The following is a 12,756-nucleotide window of genomic DNA, read 5'->3' on the forward strand; positions in this document are numbered from 1 at the left end:
CTTCCTGCCTGACAAGTGGATCACAGCCAGGAGCAGGGTGGATCAGGTGCGCACCCGCAAAGGAACCTGCTTGAGTGTCTCTTTGATTATCTTTCCCTGCAGCTTATTTCTCTGAGACAAACAATATTAAATCCAATAAAACATGTTTGTTCGTATGGCCACGGTTACAGCAGAGGTGTGTCTTGTTTACCTTTTTGTCCCCTTAAAACTCCCCCCATGAAAGTGTCAGTTTCACATGTTTGCCGTTTGTCCTACATATCTGCCAATTCTAAAAATGACTACATCAATAAAAGTAAGCTTTTGACGATATAGCTGCAAAAAGCTTGCTTAGATTTACAACCATTCTTTGAGCTAACTCTACAGTGATTGATTGGGTTTTTTTTTTCATCTGAGGGTGCGTTTGATTTGATTTTAATTCAGAAAGGTCATATTTGAAACATTATAGCGCATGTAGACTTGTGGACAGTACAAAATGTTTAGATTTTGTACTATTTTCTTGTTGTTTCAGGCCAGAGCGGCCGGTGGTCTGTCACGTTGCTGCGTGAGTGCACAGCCACCCTCGCGGGGGCAGCTGCACAGTACACGAGAGCTAACCTTATGCGCTTCTACTTTTTCTCCTGAAGTCAAAGTTTGTTATGGTCAAGTGAAGCAAAAAGAGGAAAACTATGTCTGAGTAGGCCAAAAAGAGAAAGCAAGACAGGCGTCATTGCAGAGGACAACAAGAGTGGGTCTTAAAAAAGGATTTGCTTGTTGATGTTCGATTAAAGAACAAGCAGGATGCAAGAACCATTCTCTTTTTAAATTGGTTTGTATCAGACTGGTAAATTATTTTTGCTTGTTGTGTACAGAATATGTCCAAGTGCATATTTCTCAGTTTTCTTGGAACTAAATGCTAAGCTATCAGACTAGACAACATGTTGATATGGCAGCAAAACAGATATGACTCCTACCTGATCAGAAATACAGCTTAAGCGAAAATTCAGACTGAAGAAACTCTATTGCCTACCTCCATCAATCAGGGACTCATCCGCCTCCGACACAAGCCAATCAGTTTTGAACTGCTCCTCCTCAAAGCCAATCAGCATCCTGGGTTCATCTTAAAAGAACTCCACATCCTCATCTCAGCCTTCTGCTCAGCGAGCAAGCGGTGGCATGCCGCGTCTGGTTTGGATTCTGATGACTGGATTCAACCCACCTCCATCCCCTTCTCCACCATCGTACCAAGCTCCGCCTAGCTTTCCTATGGTGCTGCTTCAACCTCGTCCCTATCAGAGTGTAATTCCTCCCAGACTCTTACGGATTTCCCAGTCACTCCTTAAAACGGTCCGGCAGAAGACCGCCATGTTGAGCCTGGTTCTGCCAGAGGTTTCTTCCCAAAGGGGAGTTTTTTCCTCTCCACAGTCGCTTCATGCTTGCTCATCATGGACAGTTCATGCAAACCTGTGTTTATCAAGTTGGACATCAAGCTCAAACAGATCATCATATGGACTGAACAAACTTTGTTTATCTCCACTCCACCACCAGTTTCAGACCCGGGGGGAAATATCCCTATTCTCATACGCCTGCTTATGCATATTGAAGTATAATTCAGCGTGAATTTTTCCTGCCGAGGTCTGAGCGCCAAACTCTTAAAATATTGTATCAATAAAATTCTTCTAATTGCCTTTTCTTTCTGTGTGAGTTTTTCAGATTGAAATATTTTTGGTTACCTGATGTAGGATATAATCTAGAGGGGGAATGTGGCCTTGTCTTTACAATTAACTTCCCAACTTCTCAACATACGAGTCCAAAGTGGTCTGCTGTCAGATTCCAAAACACGGAGGGAGACTGTTTAATTTTACAACAGTGCAGTGTTGCCAGTGGACTTCAGGGCCACAGGTCTAGCAACCCCAGTGGCTAAGAGTTACACTGTATAATAATAATAACAATAATAATAATAATAATAATAATAATACTACAGTTTACCCTTTTCATTTGTAATCTCAAATTCCTACAAGATAAAAATAAATAAATAAATAAAAATTGAAATACTACCAGTTGGAGATGCTTGTTTAAAAAGGAAAGTTTTTAAGGCATGTTTTAAAGCAGTTAATGCCTCTGGAGCTCTCAGGAGGCGAGGGACAGCTGCGAAGAGGACCCGGTCACCTATTGTCCATAATGAAGTGGGTGGTGGATGGAGGAGGTTGGCGTAATGTGAATGAATGGAACAGATGGATAAGTAGAATGTGGGGAGATCCTTTGAGTATTCTGAAGAATTGCCATGAATACACAGGTGTGAGATGAGAACAGTTAATCCTTTACCATTTTATATACATTTAGTCTTGTTGCTCTCTGCTTGTGGAAATGTTTGTGTGGAGATAAAATGTGCACATTTGACCCTTGGGGAGAGGAGGTGGCTCATGACTGCTTCATCCACAAAGGGGATCATGTGCTAGCTAGAACCAGTTTGATTGATTATGATTAGAAGACAGTGGAAAGGAAGCCCAGATAAGGAGTTGACTGTCTCTTATCTCAAACGCATCCTGCTCACATGAAATAAAAAGGCCTGCAAGGAGACATACCGATGGAGTTGAGCAGAGATACCTTGGAGAGACACCTTGGTATTCTGTTAGATTTCTAACGGCTCTTTCTCTCCCCCTTTTGCAAAAGCCTCAAAACTTACACTGTCTGTCTGGTCTTTCGCTTTAAGGTTAGGGGATTAAAATAAACCTATCAAATTGTGTCATGTATTCTGTAGGTAATCGGGAGCAAGTGAAGTTTATGGAAAATTGAAGTGTGTTCCAATCTGCAAACTTTCATGAAGACTCTTTCTGCACAGTTCTGGATGCATTTCAGCTTCTCAATGTTCTTTGCAGGAATCTCCATGAACAGGCATTACAGAAAATGAGAGTGGAGGAGACAAATGCATGGACCCCTTTTTCAGCTTTAGAGAGGTTGAGAAAAGGATGAAGTTCGGCTATATCCTTAAGGTGGAAGAAACAAGTTAGATAAAATGAGGTGTTGATTACCAAATGAGAAATGAAGGTCCAGTCTCACACCAAAGTGAGTTGCTGTAGTAAAGATTGGGATGTCTTCACGGGAAAAGCAAATTATAGTTATATAAGATGACTGGACCAGATCAGGAGTGCCAACCAATGTGGCCTCTGTTTTGATGATGTTTATCTGGAGAAAGGTTGACACAGCCATGTGTTTATTTCCTCCTGGTAGATGATGAGGGTGGTGAATGAGGGTGAAAATCCTGGTTAGGATTCTGAAAAAGAAGGGATCTGTCTTTAAATAAAGTTGTGTGTCCTCAACATAGCATGCAGAGGAAGCATGTTTAAAATGAAGAGAAGAGGCCCAAGGACATAACCTTGTGGGACGCCACATGTTATGAGAATGTAAGGGTTCCCTTGCATATTGTTTCATCCTGCACAGTGTTGTAAAAAGTACATCCCACTTGATGGGCACATGAATGATACAACAGGTTGACCTCATTAAACACAAGATCCAAACCCTTTCAAGGTCAATGCATATATCATGCATTTAGTCGTGATCATGATCCCAAATTGTTTTGACTGACTGGTGGATGCTCTGGAAGCTGCCTGAAACATATTTTTTTGCTTTCACTGCTCATAGATTTGAGTAATATTTCAAGGATTTTTGAATGTGTAGTCTGTCTTTCTCTTGCAAAGCTTAGTTTACTTTTGGTTCCATGGGATGGAACAAATAAAAGTTAACGTTAAGTTACATGTGAAAAATGTTAGTTATATTTTAATAACTAAACAGACCTAAAGCCATAGATATGCCCTACAGGTTTTCCTACTCCATATGGACGTATTGACGTACGCATCACTACTCTGATTCTATGTACCAGTTTACGTTCAAATCAGATTATTCCTTCTGGGTGCTTACCTCTTTAGCCAGGGATTGTATTATTACACAATGTATCTGTGATATAACCTTTACGTAACATTACTATGATACAAAGTGTGTCAGCTTATGTGATTTTTTTCTGTTGGTTCCAGCATAACTTAAGCAGAAGTATCTGATTGGTAAACATTAGAGCTTCCTTTAAAATGTCCCTGTTACCCAGGGTAAAGCAGGTTGTCGCAGAAAAAGCTATTCAGTTATGCAACAGCTTAATGCATATGGGTTGGGAGTAATTGTCTAATAGCAGTGTTATTTTTGCTAGACTCGTTCTGTCTCCCACCACCTACATTACTCTAGAAGGCATCCTAAGACAAAGCTGGCCTTCCTGGTGAGCTAATCAAACCACTTCCTCTTAGCTGTAAATACGCTGCTACTCAAACATACTACACCACAGAACATGGCTGATGACACCACAGAGTCAAAAAGGTCTTCGGGATTGCCATTTGCACTCCAGAAGACTGAAGTCTCCTAAGCATGTAGAGTCTGCTCCGAACCTTCCCGTAAGGAGACAGTGTTGTGACTTCAGTCTAGTTTGTTGTTCATTTGAACACCCAGGTCCTTATAAGAGTCCACTATCTCATTTTCAGTTCCTTGGATGTTAACCGGCAACGGTTTGTTGGCACCTGCGGGAATCCGCCTGCCTGTCAAATGTAAAGGCGCCAGATGAGTTCTACTGATCAAATGTTTCATGGCTGTGAGTGAAATAGAAATGTTTGATTGAACCAAAAAACATATTGGAAGACTATTGTTAAACATTTTGCGGATTCTATCTCGAAATGATTGGAAAGTGAACTTGTGTGTAAGTCATTTGGCTCCCTCATTTGACATTTTGTGTCACGCTACGTCAATGGAGTTGTGCGATTATGGCTTGTGTAATATTACTATGTTTCAACATGAGTTAAAAAGTGTTTTAGATTTGGGCTGTTTTTTTTTTTTTTGTTGGGCTGTAGACTATCAGTCAGATCTGGCAACACTGAGTGTAGTGCTGTGTCCATTCAATTAACTCAAAAGTCAAGCAGAAACATAAGCACTGTGATAAACATTAGCACGGATGTCAGGTTGAACACTGATTGAAGTAAACATTCATTCTAGAAGAGGTAATTACACAGCTATGCAGCACAAGTATCAGAACAAAGCAGTGTTACTATTTTGCCTGCAAATTAACAAAGTTTATTCCATTTGAGTTTCACTGCTCAGTTAAGCTCCTTGTGCTTCCTAGCTGCCATAGCTAACTCTCCTAGAATGAAAGTTTACTCCAGTGTTGACTTTAATGCTTATGTTTCCAACATAAATTAATGGCTGATTGATCTTATTTGTTCTGTTGTCACTTGTATGCATTTGGAAATAGGTCAGAGTATCCATGCCGCACTAGCAGCGATAGCCATCTCTGAATATCAAGCAGGCTACACTATTAATATGACTCAGTGACCTGCCACTCTCTATCCGTAGTTGGCTAGCATTTTGCCTTCTCTCATTGCCTTGATTGGTTGAACCTTATGACTGACAAACCGAGATAGGAATAACAGAAAGTTGGCCATGCTGAGGTAAAAAAACATACCAACTGTCAGCCCAGGGTGGGCACGGCTTACTCCTTGGGCAGGCACGGCCCCCAGTGCCCGGCCATCCTGCCAGAGCTGGACAGGACATCGCTGTTTGTTGTGTTTGGGGCTGAATTCCTGCAGAAGAAGGGTGCCCAATACCCGCCAGACTGACTTACGCTGTATATATGGCATATCAATCTGGTAAGGAGCTGGTAGAGTCCGATTTCAAAGGCAAAACTAACAGGGTCAGCATCAACAGGTTAGAACCAATCAGATAATTACGGAAGCAACACACTCTGTTTTTGTAATTTGTAGTCCACAACACACGTCATGCCATCAAGGAAAAACTCCAGTGAGTGATTTTTGCTGCTTTTGTCTAAAAGATCTGGGGATACATGGTGTACTCACACGCACGTTCCTATTTTTTCAAGGCACCAAGAAACAAAAATCTCTGTGTGTATCTTGACTGTTATGGTCATAGAAAAGCACTGCTGCATTATGGGTCATTCTGGCACAGAGAGTGAAGCATCGTAAAGTCCCGCCTCCCGCAGTGTGATTGGTCCGGTCTTCTTTAGACCGGAGCGTATGGAGCCTTACCAGACTTACTTATGCCCCGTGTAAGTCAGTCTGACTGGCCAGGCTAAGACATCCCAGCATGCACACCTTCAGAGGTCAAGTGGGCATACTCAGTCAAGGGCTGGCAGCAAAGACAGAACACTATTGTTTTATGGTTCTAATGTTATTCCTAAGTAGGGTATATGACACATTCATAGCAAATATAAATTTGGAAAGCTAAATATCCATTTGTTGTCTATATGCGCTTCATCTGTGCAGGATTATGGGATGCTGGTGCTGATCTCAAGCAGCCATTGGGTTAGAAGCAGGGTGTACTCTGGATAGGTTACCAGTCTCTCATGTCCATGCTACAGTGAGTAGATAACATAAACAGGCCTAGCTCATATCCAGTGGCATACGGTCCAATTCATCCAATTCCGAACATTCATGTTAAAGCATATTTAACTGTTGTGCTCAAAGCCCTCCATTTTTGTTTCGAGCTTTCTGGTGTAAGTCATTCACTGTATCTGAGCTCTGTGGCATTTAAGTAAAACAAACCAGCTCTGAGTTTCATCCTGAAGTCTCTCTGGCCAATCTTGGTGTCTTCATGACCAGAAAAACAAGGATTTTAGTTCTTTTAGTTGAGTCAGATTTCTAACTATGACAAAACTCCAAAATGCCGCTTGACCCACTTTTTTCGGTCAAATGTGTCTGTATGTCCTTACCTGGTTTTAAGTTAACTGTGAAATTTGAAACTGTGTTGCTGTTTGTTTGGCAAGCTTCAATAACCACCAACAAAATGGGAACCTAAAGGTGTTGCTTGGGTACATTTATTATATTAGTCACAAACATTCTTGTTATTTTAAAGTTGAGAGAGCTGAATCCTCTGAGTCCTTTATCTAACACCTCCACCTTCCAGTCTCACACCTCTTAATGGCTAGAAGCTATCTCATCTTGACAGAATGCTGTAGTACATTTGCAATATTCTGTTTATGTCACTATCAAGCCGTTTTATCAGTTAGATCTCACTTTATGTTCCTTTGGACCATTATGGGTTCTTTTATTACGTGTTTACAATTTTGTGATGCCACTGTGAGGCAACACTTTTAAAAGATATTCTTGGAGACTTGATGTTACTTTTGAATGTTTTCTTAGAGATAATCATTAATGTGACACAGCAGGTTTCCTGTTGATGAAACAAGGTATGGATTATAACTTGTCATTTAAGAAGCAAATTTCCTGTCTGCCTTTTTTAAATTTGCAAAGCTTGTTTTATTAATTATCAACCAATACTTTAAAACTCATTCTTTAGACTTAAACATTGTTGCATAAGACATACAGTCTTGTGAAAAAAGAAAGGGCAACCTCTTTCGGTTCTTTCATGATTTTGAGGGCAAAGGAAATGCAAAATGTAAGGTCTGTGAAAGAAAAGAAGTACACACAATGATATAATAGATAGCAAAACCACCTTAAATGAGATATATAGTGCAAATCCTACTTTTTTAGCCCTTTTGCTGTGTACTTGAAGTTTCTAGGAGTGCTGAAAATGTGAATGTTTTCTGTGCAGGTGCATAGATTTCGTTATACTCCTTTTGGGTCATATATTTTTTAAACTATTCAGTTTTCTATTGTGTTTTTTAAACTAACACGTCACAGTATTTGCCGCAGAACTGCTAAATAAGGTCATGGTCAAGCTGAAAATGCCAAAGATACAAGTGAATTAATCAAAATGGTTGGTTGTTCACTACAGCCTACATCAAAAATGGCTGAACGGTGTAGAGTGGGACGCTCTGGGACCTGGAGGGAGGCGAGGTGGGAAGTGCCTCCTTTAGATTTAAAGAGAGCGCATCAAAATGAGTTGCTGTTTAGATGCGCCTCAGAACAGGGGTAAAATGAAGGAATGTGGGGGTAAATTAACGAGGGATTCAGACCAAAGCCTTGCAAGTCCACTTTACTATATACTATACTATATACTTTACTATAGACCAAAACTGAATGATTTCAATGTGAAAAGAAAAACTGAAAAGCCTGATATGCCCCTTTAAGCTGGATTTAGAGTAGTTGTGTGAATTTTGGCCAACTGTCCTTCCTATATTTACTAACTTTATTTAGGCTTACAGAGATTTGTGTCTGCAAAGATCTCTTAATCTCAACCCCAGAAGTTGAATCAAATTTAGGTCTCGTCTTTAACTGGGATGTTGCTAGAACTTGATTTTCTTTTTCTGCCCATGTGTTTAGGTCTACTTCTGTGGCCTATTGATGATGCAGTTTGGGCCAAGCTTCAATTTCTAGACACATAATTTCACATAGTATTTTGGTATGGAGAGGAGTTCATAGTGAACTCAAAAACTAAAGGCTTCTCAGTTCCTGTGGGTACAGAAAAAGCCCTAATCATCATCCTTCCCCCACCGTACTTGATAGTTTGTATAAGGTCTTTGTGCTGACAATGCTGTGTCTGGCTTTATAGCCACACATGTCTAATATGGTGATATATGTCCAAAGGGACATTGCTCCAGAAGTCCTCTCATTCAGATTGAAATAGTGACACTAATTTGTGTTTAAAAAAAGAGTTTTTTTTTCTTCAACCATTCACTTCTTTTGTTGTTTCTGGCTAAGTTGGCATGATTATTAACAGTAAACATTTGAACTGTAGTGTTTAGAGTAAACCTCTTGGATCTTATGCAATTTCTCTGAACATTGCACGATCTGAATTTTTTAGTAAATCATCTTAGATATTCACTCCTGTAAATATTCTAACACTTATTTTCTACTTGGAAATATCTCTATAACCGTTTCCAGATTGGTGAGCTGCAACAATTTATCAATTGAGGTTGTTGCTGCTGTCTAACTGTCTTTGTGTGAAGACACACTCATATACTTCAGACTAGCACATGCTTTTAAACAGGTGGTTACACTTGCTGATATTTAGTTAATTAAGGGTGCTAAATTAGTATCCCTAACTGCTTTGTGTCTTTAATCTTGTAGGGAAATGCATTTGAGAACAGATTATATAATGTGGTGAAGTCCAGGTCAATTATTATTTTTATGTCATGAAATGTGAAACTGTGGAGCTGATCAAAGATGTTTGTTCATTTCACCATGACTGTACCCTTCTAAAAATTCACATCACATGAGTACAACCTTGTGTAACCTGAAAATGTAACTACAGACCATTGAAAGCCTGGATTTAAAATAGCCCCTGATGCTAATGACAACAGATGCCTGTTATTGACTCATCGCCCTTCAATGCTCAACCCATTTTAGAGTCCTGACAGAAGGTCAGATAATCATGCTCACGGAATTGATTGGAGTTCGGTGCAATTGCTTTGTAGTACAGAAACTCAAGGGTTGGAATTCCCACACATAAAGGGAGTAAATAGTCACACCTGTTTCTGATTGTTGCAAAAGTAAATATTTCTTTCTTTTTTTCCTATGAGCATTATCCTTGAATCAACACTAAAACTAGTATTTTTCTGTCTTGCAGCAATTGTGGTTCTCTTTGTTACACTGAAGCGCAGCAAGAAGGAGCCCCTCATCATCGCTGAGGAAGACATCAGAGAAAACGTGGTGACCTACGACGACGAGGGTGGAGGAGAGGAGGACACTGAGGCCTTTGACATCATTGCCCTGCGAAACCCAGCCGCAGCCGAGGAGCTCAAGTTCCGGCGGGACATTCGTCCAGACGCGAGGAATCATTGCGGTATGCCCCACGTCCGCAGGAGCCCGTCGGTAGAGCTGGACGAGGTGGACGTGCATGAATTCATCAAACAGAGACTAGTGGAGGCCGACTTGGACACCAGTGTGCCCCCCTATGACTCCCTCCAGACCTATGCTTACGAGGGGCAGGGCTCATCTACAGGGTCCATTAGTCCGTTGGACTCTGCCGGCGCGCAGTCGGAGCAGGAATATACCTATCTGGAAGACTGGGGCCCCGAGTTCCAGAAACTAGCAGAACTCTATGAAGAGGCAGAGTCGGATGTGACCACTTAGTCTGTGATTTCACTCCTGTTCAAACCAAATCTGTCCCAAACCCCATTCTTTTTTTTTCAGATTTTCAATGAATAACACGGACAGAGACGGTCTCAGTGGTCCTCGACTTTTATTGTTGAACTAAAACGACTGCTCTATTTTTGGTTTTTGGTTTTTGTTATGTTGTTCGTTTTTTTCATTTTGTCACATTGGATCATGGGTTATTCGTCTGGAATTGTCAGATTTTAAAATTGAGAGAGGATAAAATATGAGGAAAAAGGAAAATGATATTTTCCTTGGTGTATATTTTTTATTGCTCAATAAAGTCCTGAAATCCATTTGAGTGGATATGTGAAATATTTGTACAATTTGTCTTATTTCTCTAGGGAGACGTGTTAAGGTCAGCAGGGAGCATAAAGGTAAAAAAGCAACATTAAAAAAGTTCATGATTCATAGCATGGAGGTTAAACCTTTACTTCAGGCTTTTTTACTTATTATTTATTTTAACCATTTTTCCCCAGAGTGAGATTTTAATACAAGATACAACTTTAAGGATTTTTATAATGAGAATTTTAAATGAAAAATTACACAAGTTGTCTTTAATACGCACAGGGCCAACATTATACTATGTACAGGCTCAAATGTATTCATACACCCCCACTGCAGTAATATTTACAGAAATTACACATGCTGTCAGCAAGCTTCCATCAGATAAACCCAATGTTAAAACTTAATGTACAAATGTTCAACAAAGTCATGGTCTGGACTAAAAAGCTAATTCTACACTTATCCATTCTGAATCTCACTTTGATGTAGCTGCTGTTATTGTCTTGTTTAACCATTTTGCTGGTGTTTTAAGGCGAGGATGAAAAATTTGGAAGTGGTCAATTTTCGTATTCCATCCAATTTGCGCAGTGCTCCAGTACTTCTGGCAACTAAACAGCCCCACACCATGATGCTGCAGCCTGTTCAAGTGAATTATATTTTATTATTTTTGACATTCACAAAAAAGTTCATCTCAAGGCACATAAGTTCAGTCCAATCATAGATTCCAAGTCAGCTACATCCTTTTTCTGCATGGTGTTGTTGACCTCGCGGCAAAGACTCACCTTGACTCCTACAAAAAATATTCAGGTCTTTTTGGCCAAAAATAAAGCTCAATTCTCGTCTCCCCAGAAACCTTTTTTTTTTTTCCCAGAAGGCCTTTAACTTCATGGAAAAAGACCTTTAGATCCTCAAGCAGGGGGTTCTGAAAAGAGGTTCTGAAATGGACCAAATCCCGTTATAAATTAAACAGGAAATCAGCCAATTCTGATAATTCTGTCCACACAAGTGGGCAAACACGTTATCATGGCTTGTTCTGGCTTTGTGAAAAGGACTTGCAAATATAAATGTACAGCCAACAAAGGAGTATACAATCTATCAACATTAAAATCTGTATTTTTCATATCAACCCTGTTTCTAAAAGTTAATAAAGTAAACTAAGAAAAGTAAAGTAAGTACCTTTTTGGGCTGGATTGGGGGGATACATCAGTGAAGTTCAGGTAAGAGGAACTGCAGAGGACATTTTAGGTGGCAATTGCTTATTTCCAAGTTGTTTTTTTCACTCCTGAGATTTTGAGCAGTAGCATATAATATCATCCAAGAGCGCATCTTGTTGTACAACATTTGTCCAGTTTTACATTCTGCTTATGTTCTGTGTAAAAGGAATGTTGCATGCTGTGGATGAATTTTTATTTGTGTGGATTCATTTTATCATACAACCCTGACCCATTGATATATTAAGCGACCCGCATTATATATATATATATATATATATATATATATATATATATATATATATATATATATGTATATATATATATATATATATATATATATATATATATATATATGTGTGATTCCAGTTATCATTCTGAATTGCATTGAAAAGAAATCACTATAAAGTATTCATCTATTTGTAAAGTCCATTACATATAATTTCCCGTTTTAGTTCTATTTTCTGTTTTTTTACTACATTACTTACCAGGAGTCTCTTAGTAGCAGGGGATTATAACCACACAGTCTACAGGAATAAGTGACATTGTCTGTATGACCTAATCTGTGCAGATTTTCTGGCACACAGAAAGAAAGTTAAAGTTCACATAAGAATAAAAGTGATTATACATTTTAGTGGGGAAATTAAAGACTAGACAGAATGTGCAACAGCTTTATTCCTCAGGCAGTAGGGCTGTTAAATTCCCAGGAAGGATCATTTTGTTCATTTTTTCTTTTTTTTTTCTTTTTATTAACCAGTCCCCAAAGAAGACATTTTACACAAGCTAAATAGAGAAAAGTTATTTTGCAATATGTTTTTTTTTTTTCTAGATTTTGGCAAGGTCTTGACAGGCTCCCAGAAGAATGAGGTTGGATTTTTCAATTTCTTTTTTTCTGTACGAGGAAGACAAGGAACTCTGGAGCCTCTGGTTCTTCAGGGAACATCCCATGTTTTCCTTAATCTGCTAAAAAATAAGGGAGAAAAGTTTTACTCTCTGTGGTGTTATTTGTCAGGAGGAGTTAAGCTAGTCTGTTCGAGCCAGAAAAGCAAAGTTTGGTTTTTACTGTGTGCTCTGTAGACTTTCTTGAGAGTGACCATTTCACATTATAGCAGCGCTTTTCAGTTTCCCAGTGGCTGTCAAATGTATGAAACAAAGTTTTAGAGCTAAAAGGAATTTTATATTATCTTCACCCACTGTCACCATGTTTTTTTTATTATGCGCTAATATAGTTTGATATAGTT

The 12,756-nt window shown here is 39.3% G+C and overlaps 1 protein-coding gene across 1 annotated transcript in view; it reads left to right on the plus strand.

The window, feature by feature from the left end:
* Positions 1-10,334, plus strand: part of LOC105931190 (cadherin-18) — a 238,375-nt gene extending 228,041 nt beyond the window's left edge. Inside the window, exon 12 of the mRNA XM_021320146.2 lies at positions 9,493-10,334. Coding sequence (XP_021175821.2) covers positions 9,493-9,998 — 506 coding nt within the window. The 3' untranslated portion in view covers positions 9,999-10,334. The remainder of the gene's footprint in view (positions 1-9,492) is intronic.
* Positions 10,335-12,756: the final 2,422 nt, after the last annotated feature.

This window comes from Fundulus heteroclitus, chromosome 21, assembly GCF_011125445.2.
Source record: "Fundulus heteroclitus isolate FHET01 chromosome 21, MU-UCD_Fhet_4.1, whole genome shotgun sequence".
Classification (NCBI taxonomy): Eukaryota; Metazoa; Chordata; class Actinopteri; order Cyprinodontiformes; family Fundulidae; genus Fundulus; species Fundulus heteroclitus.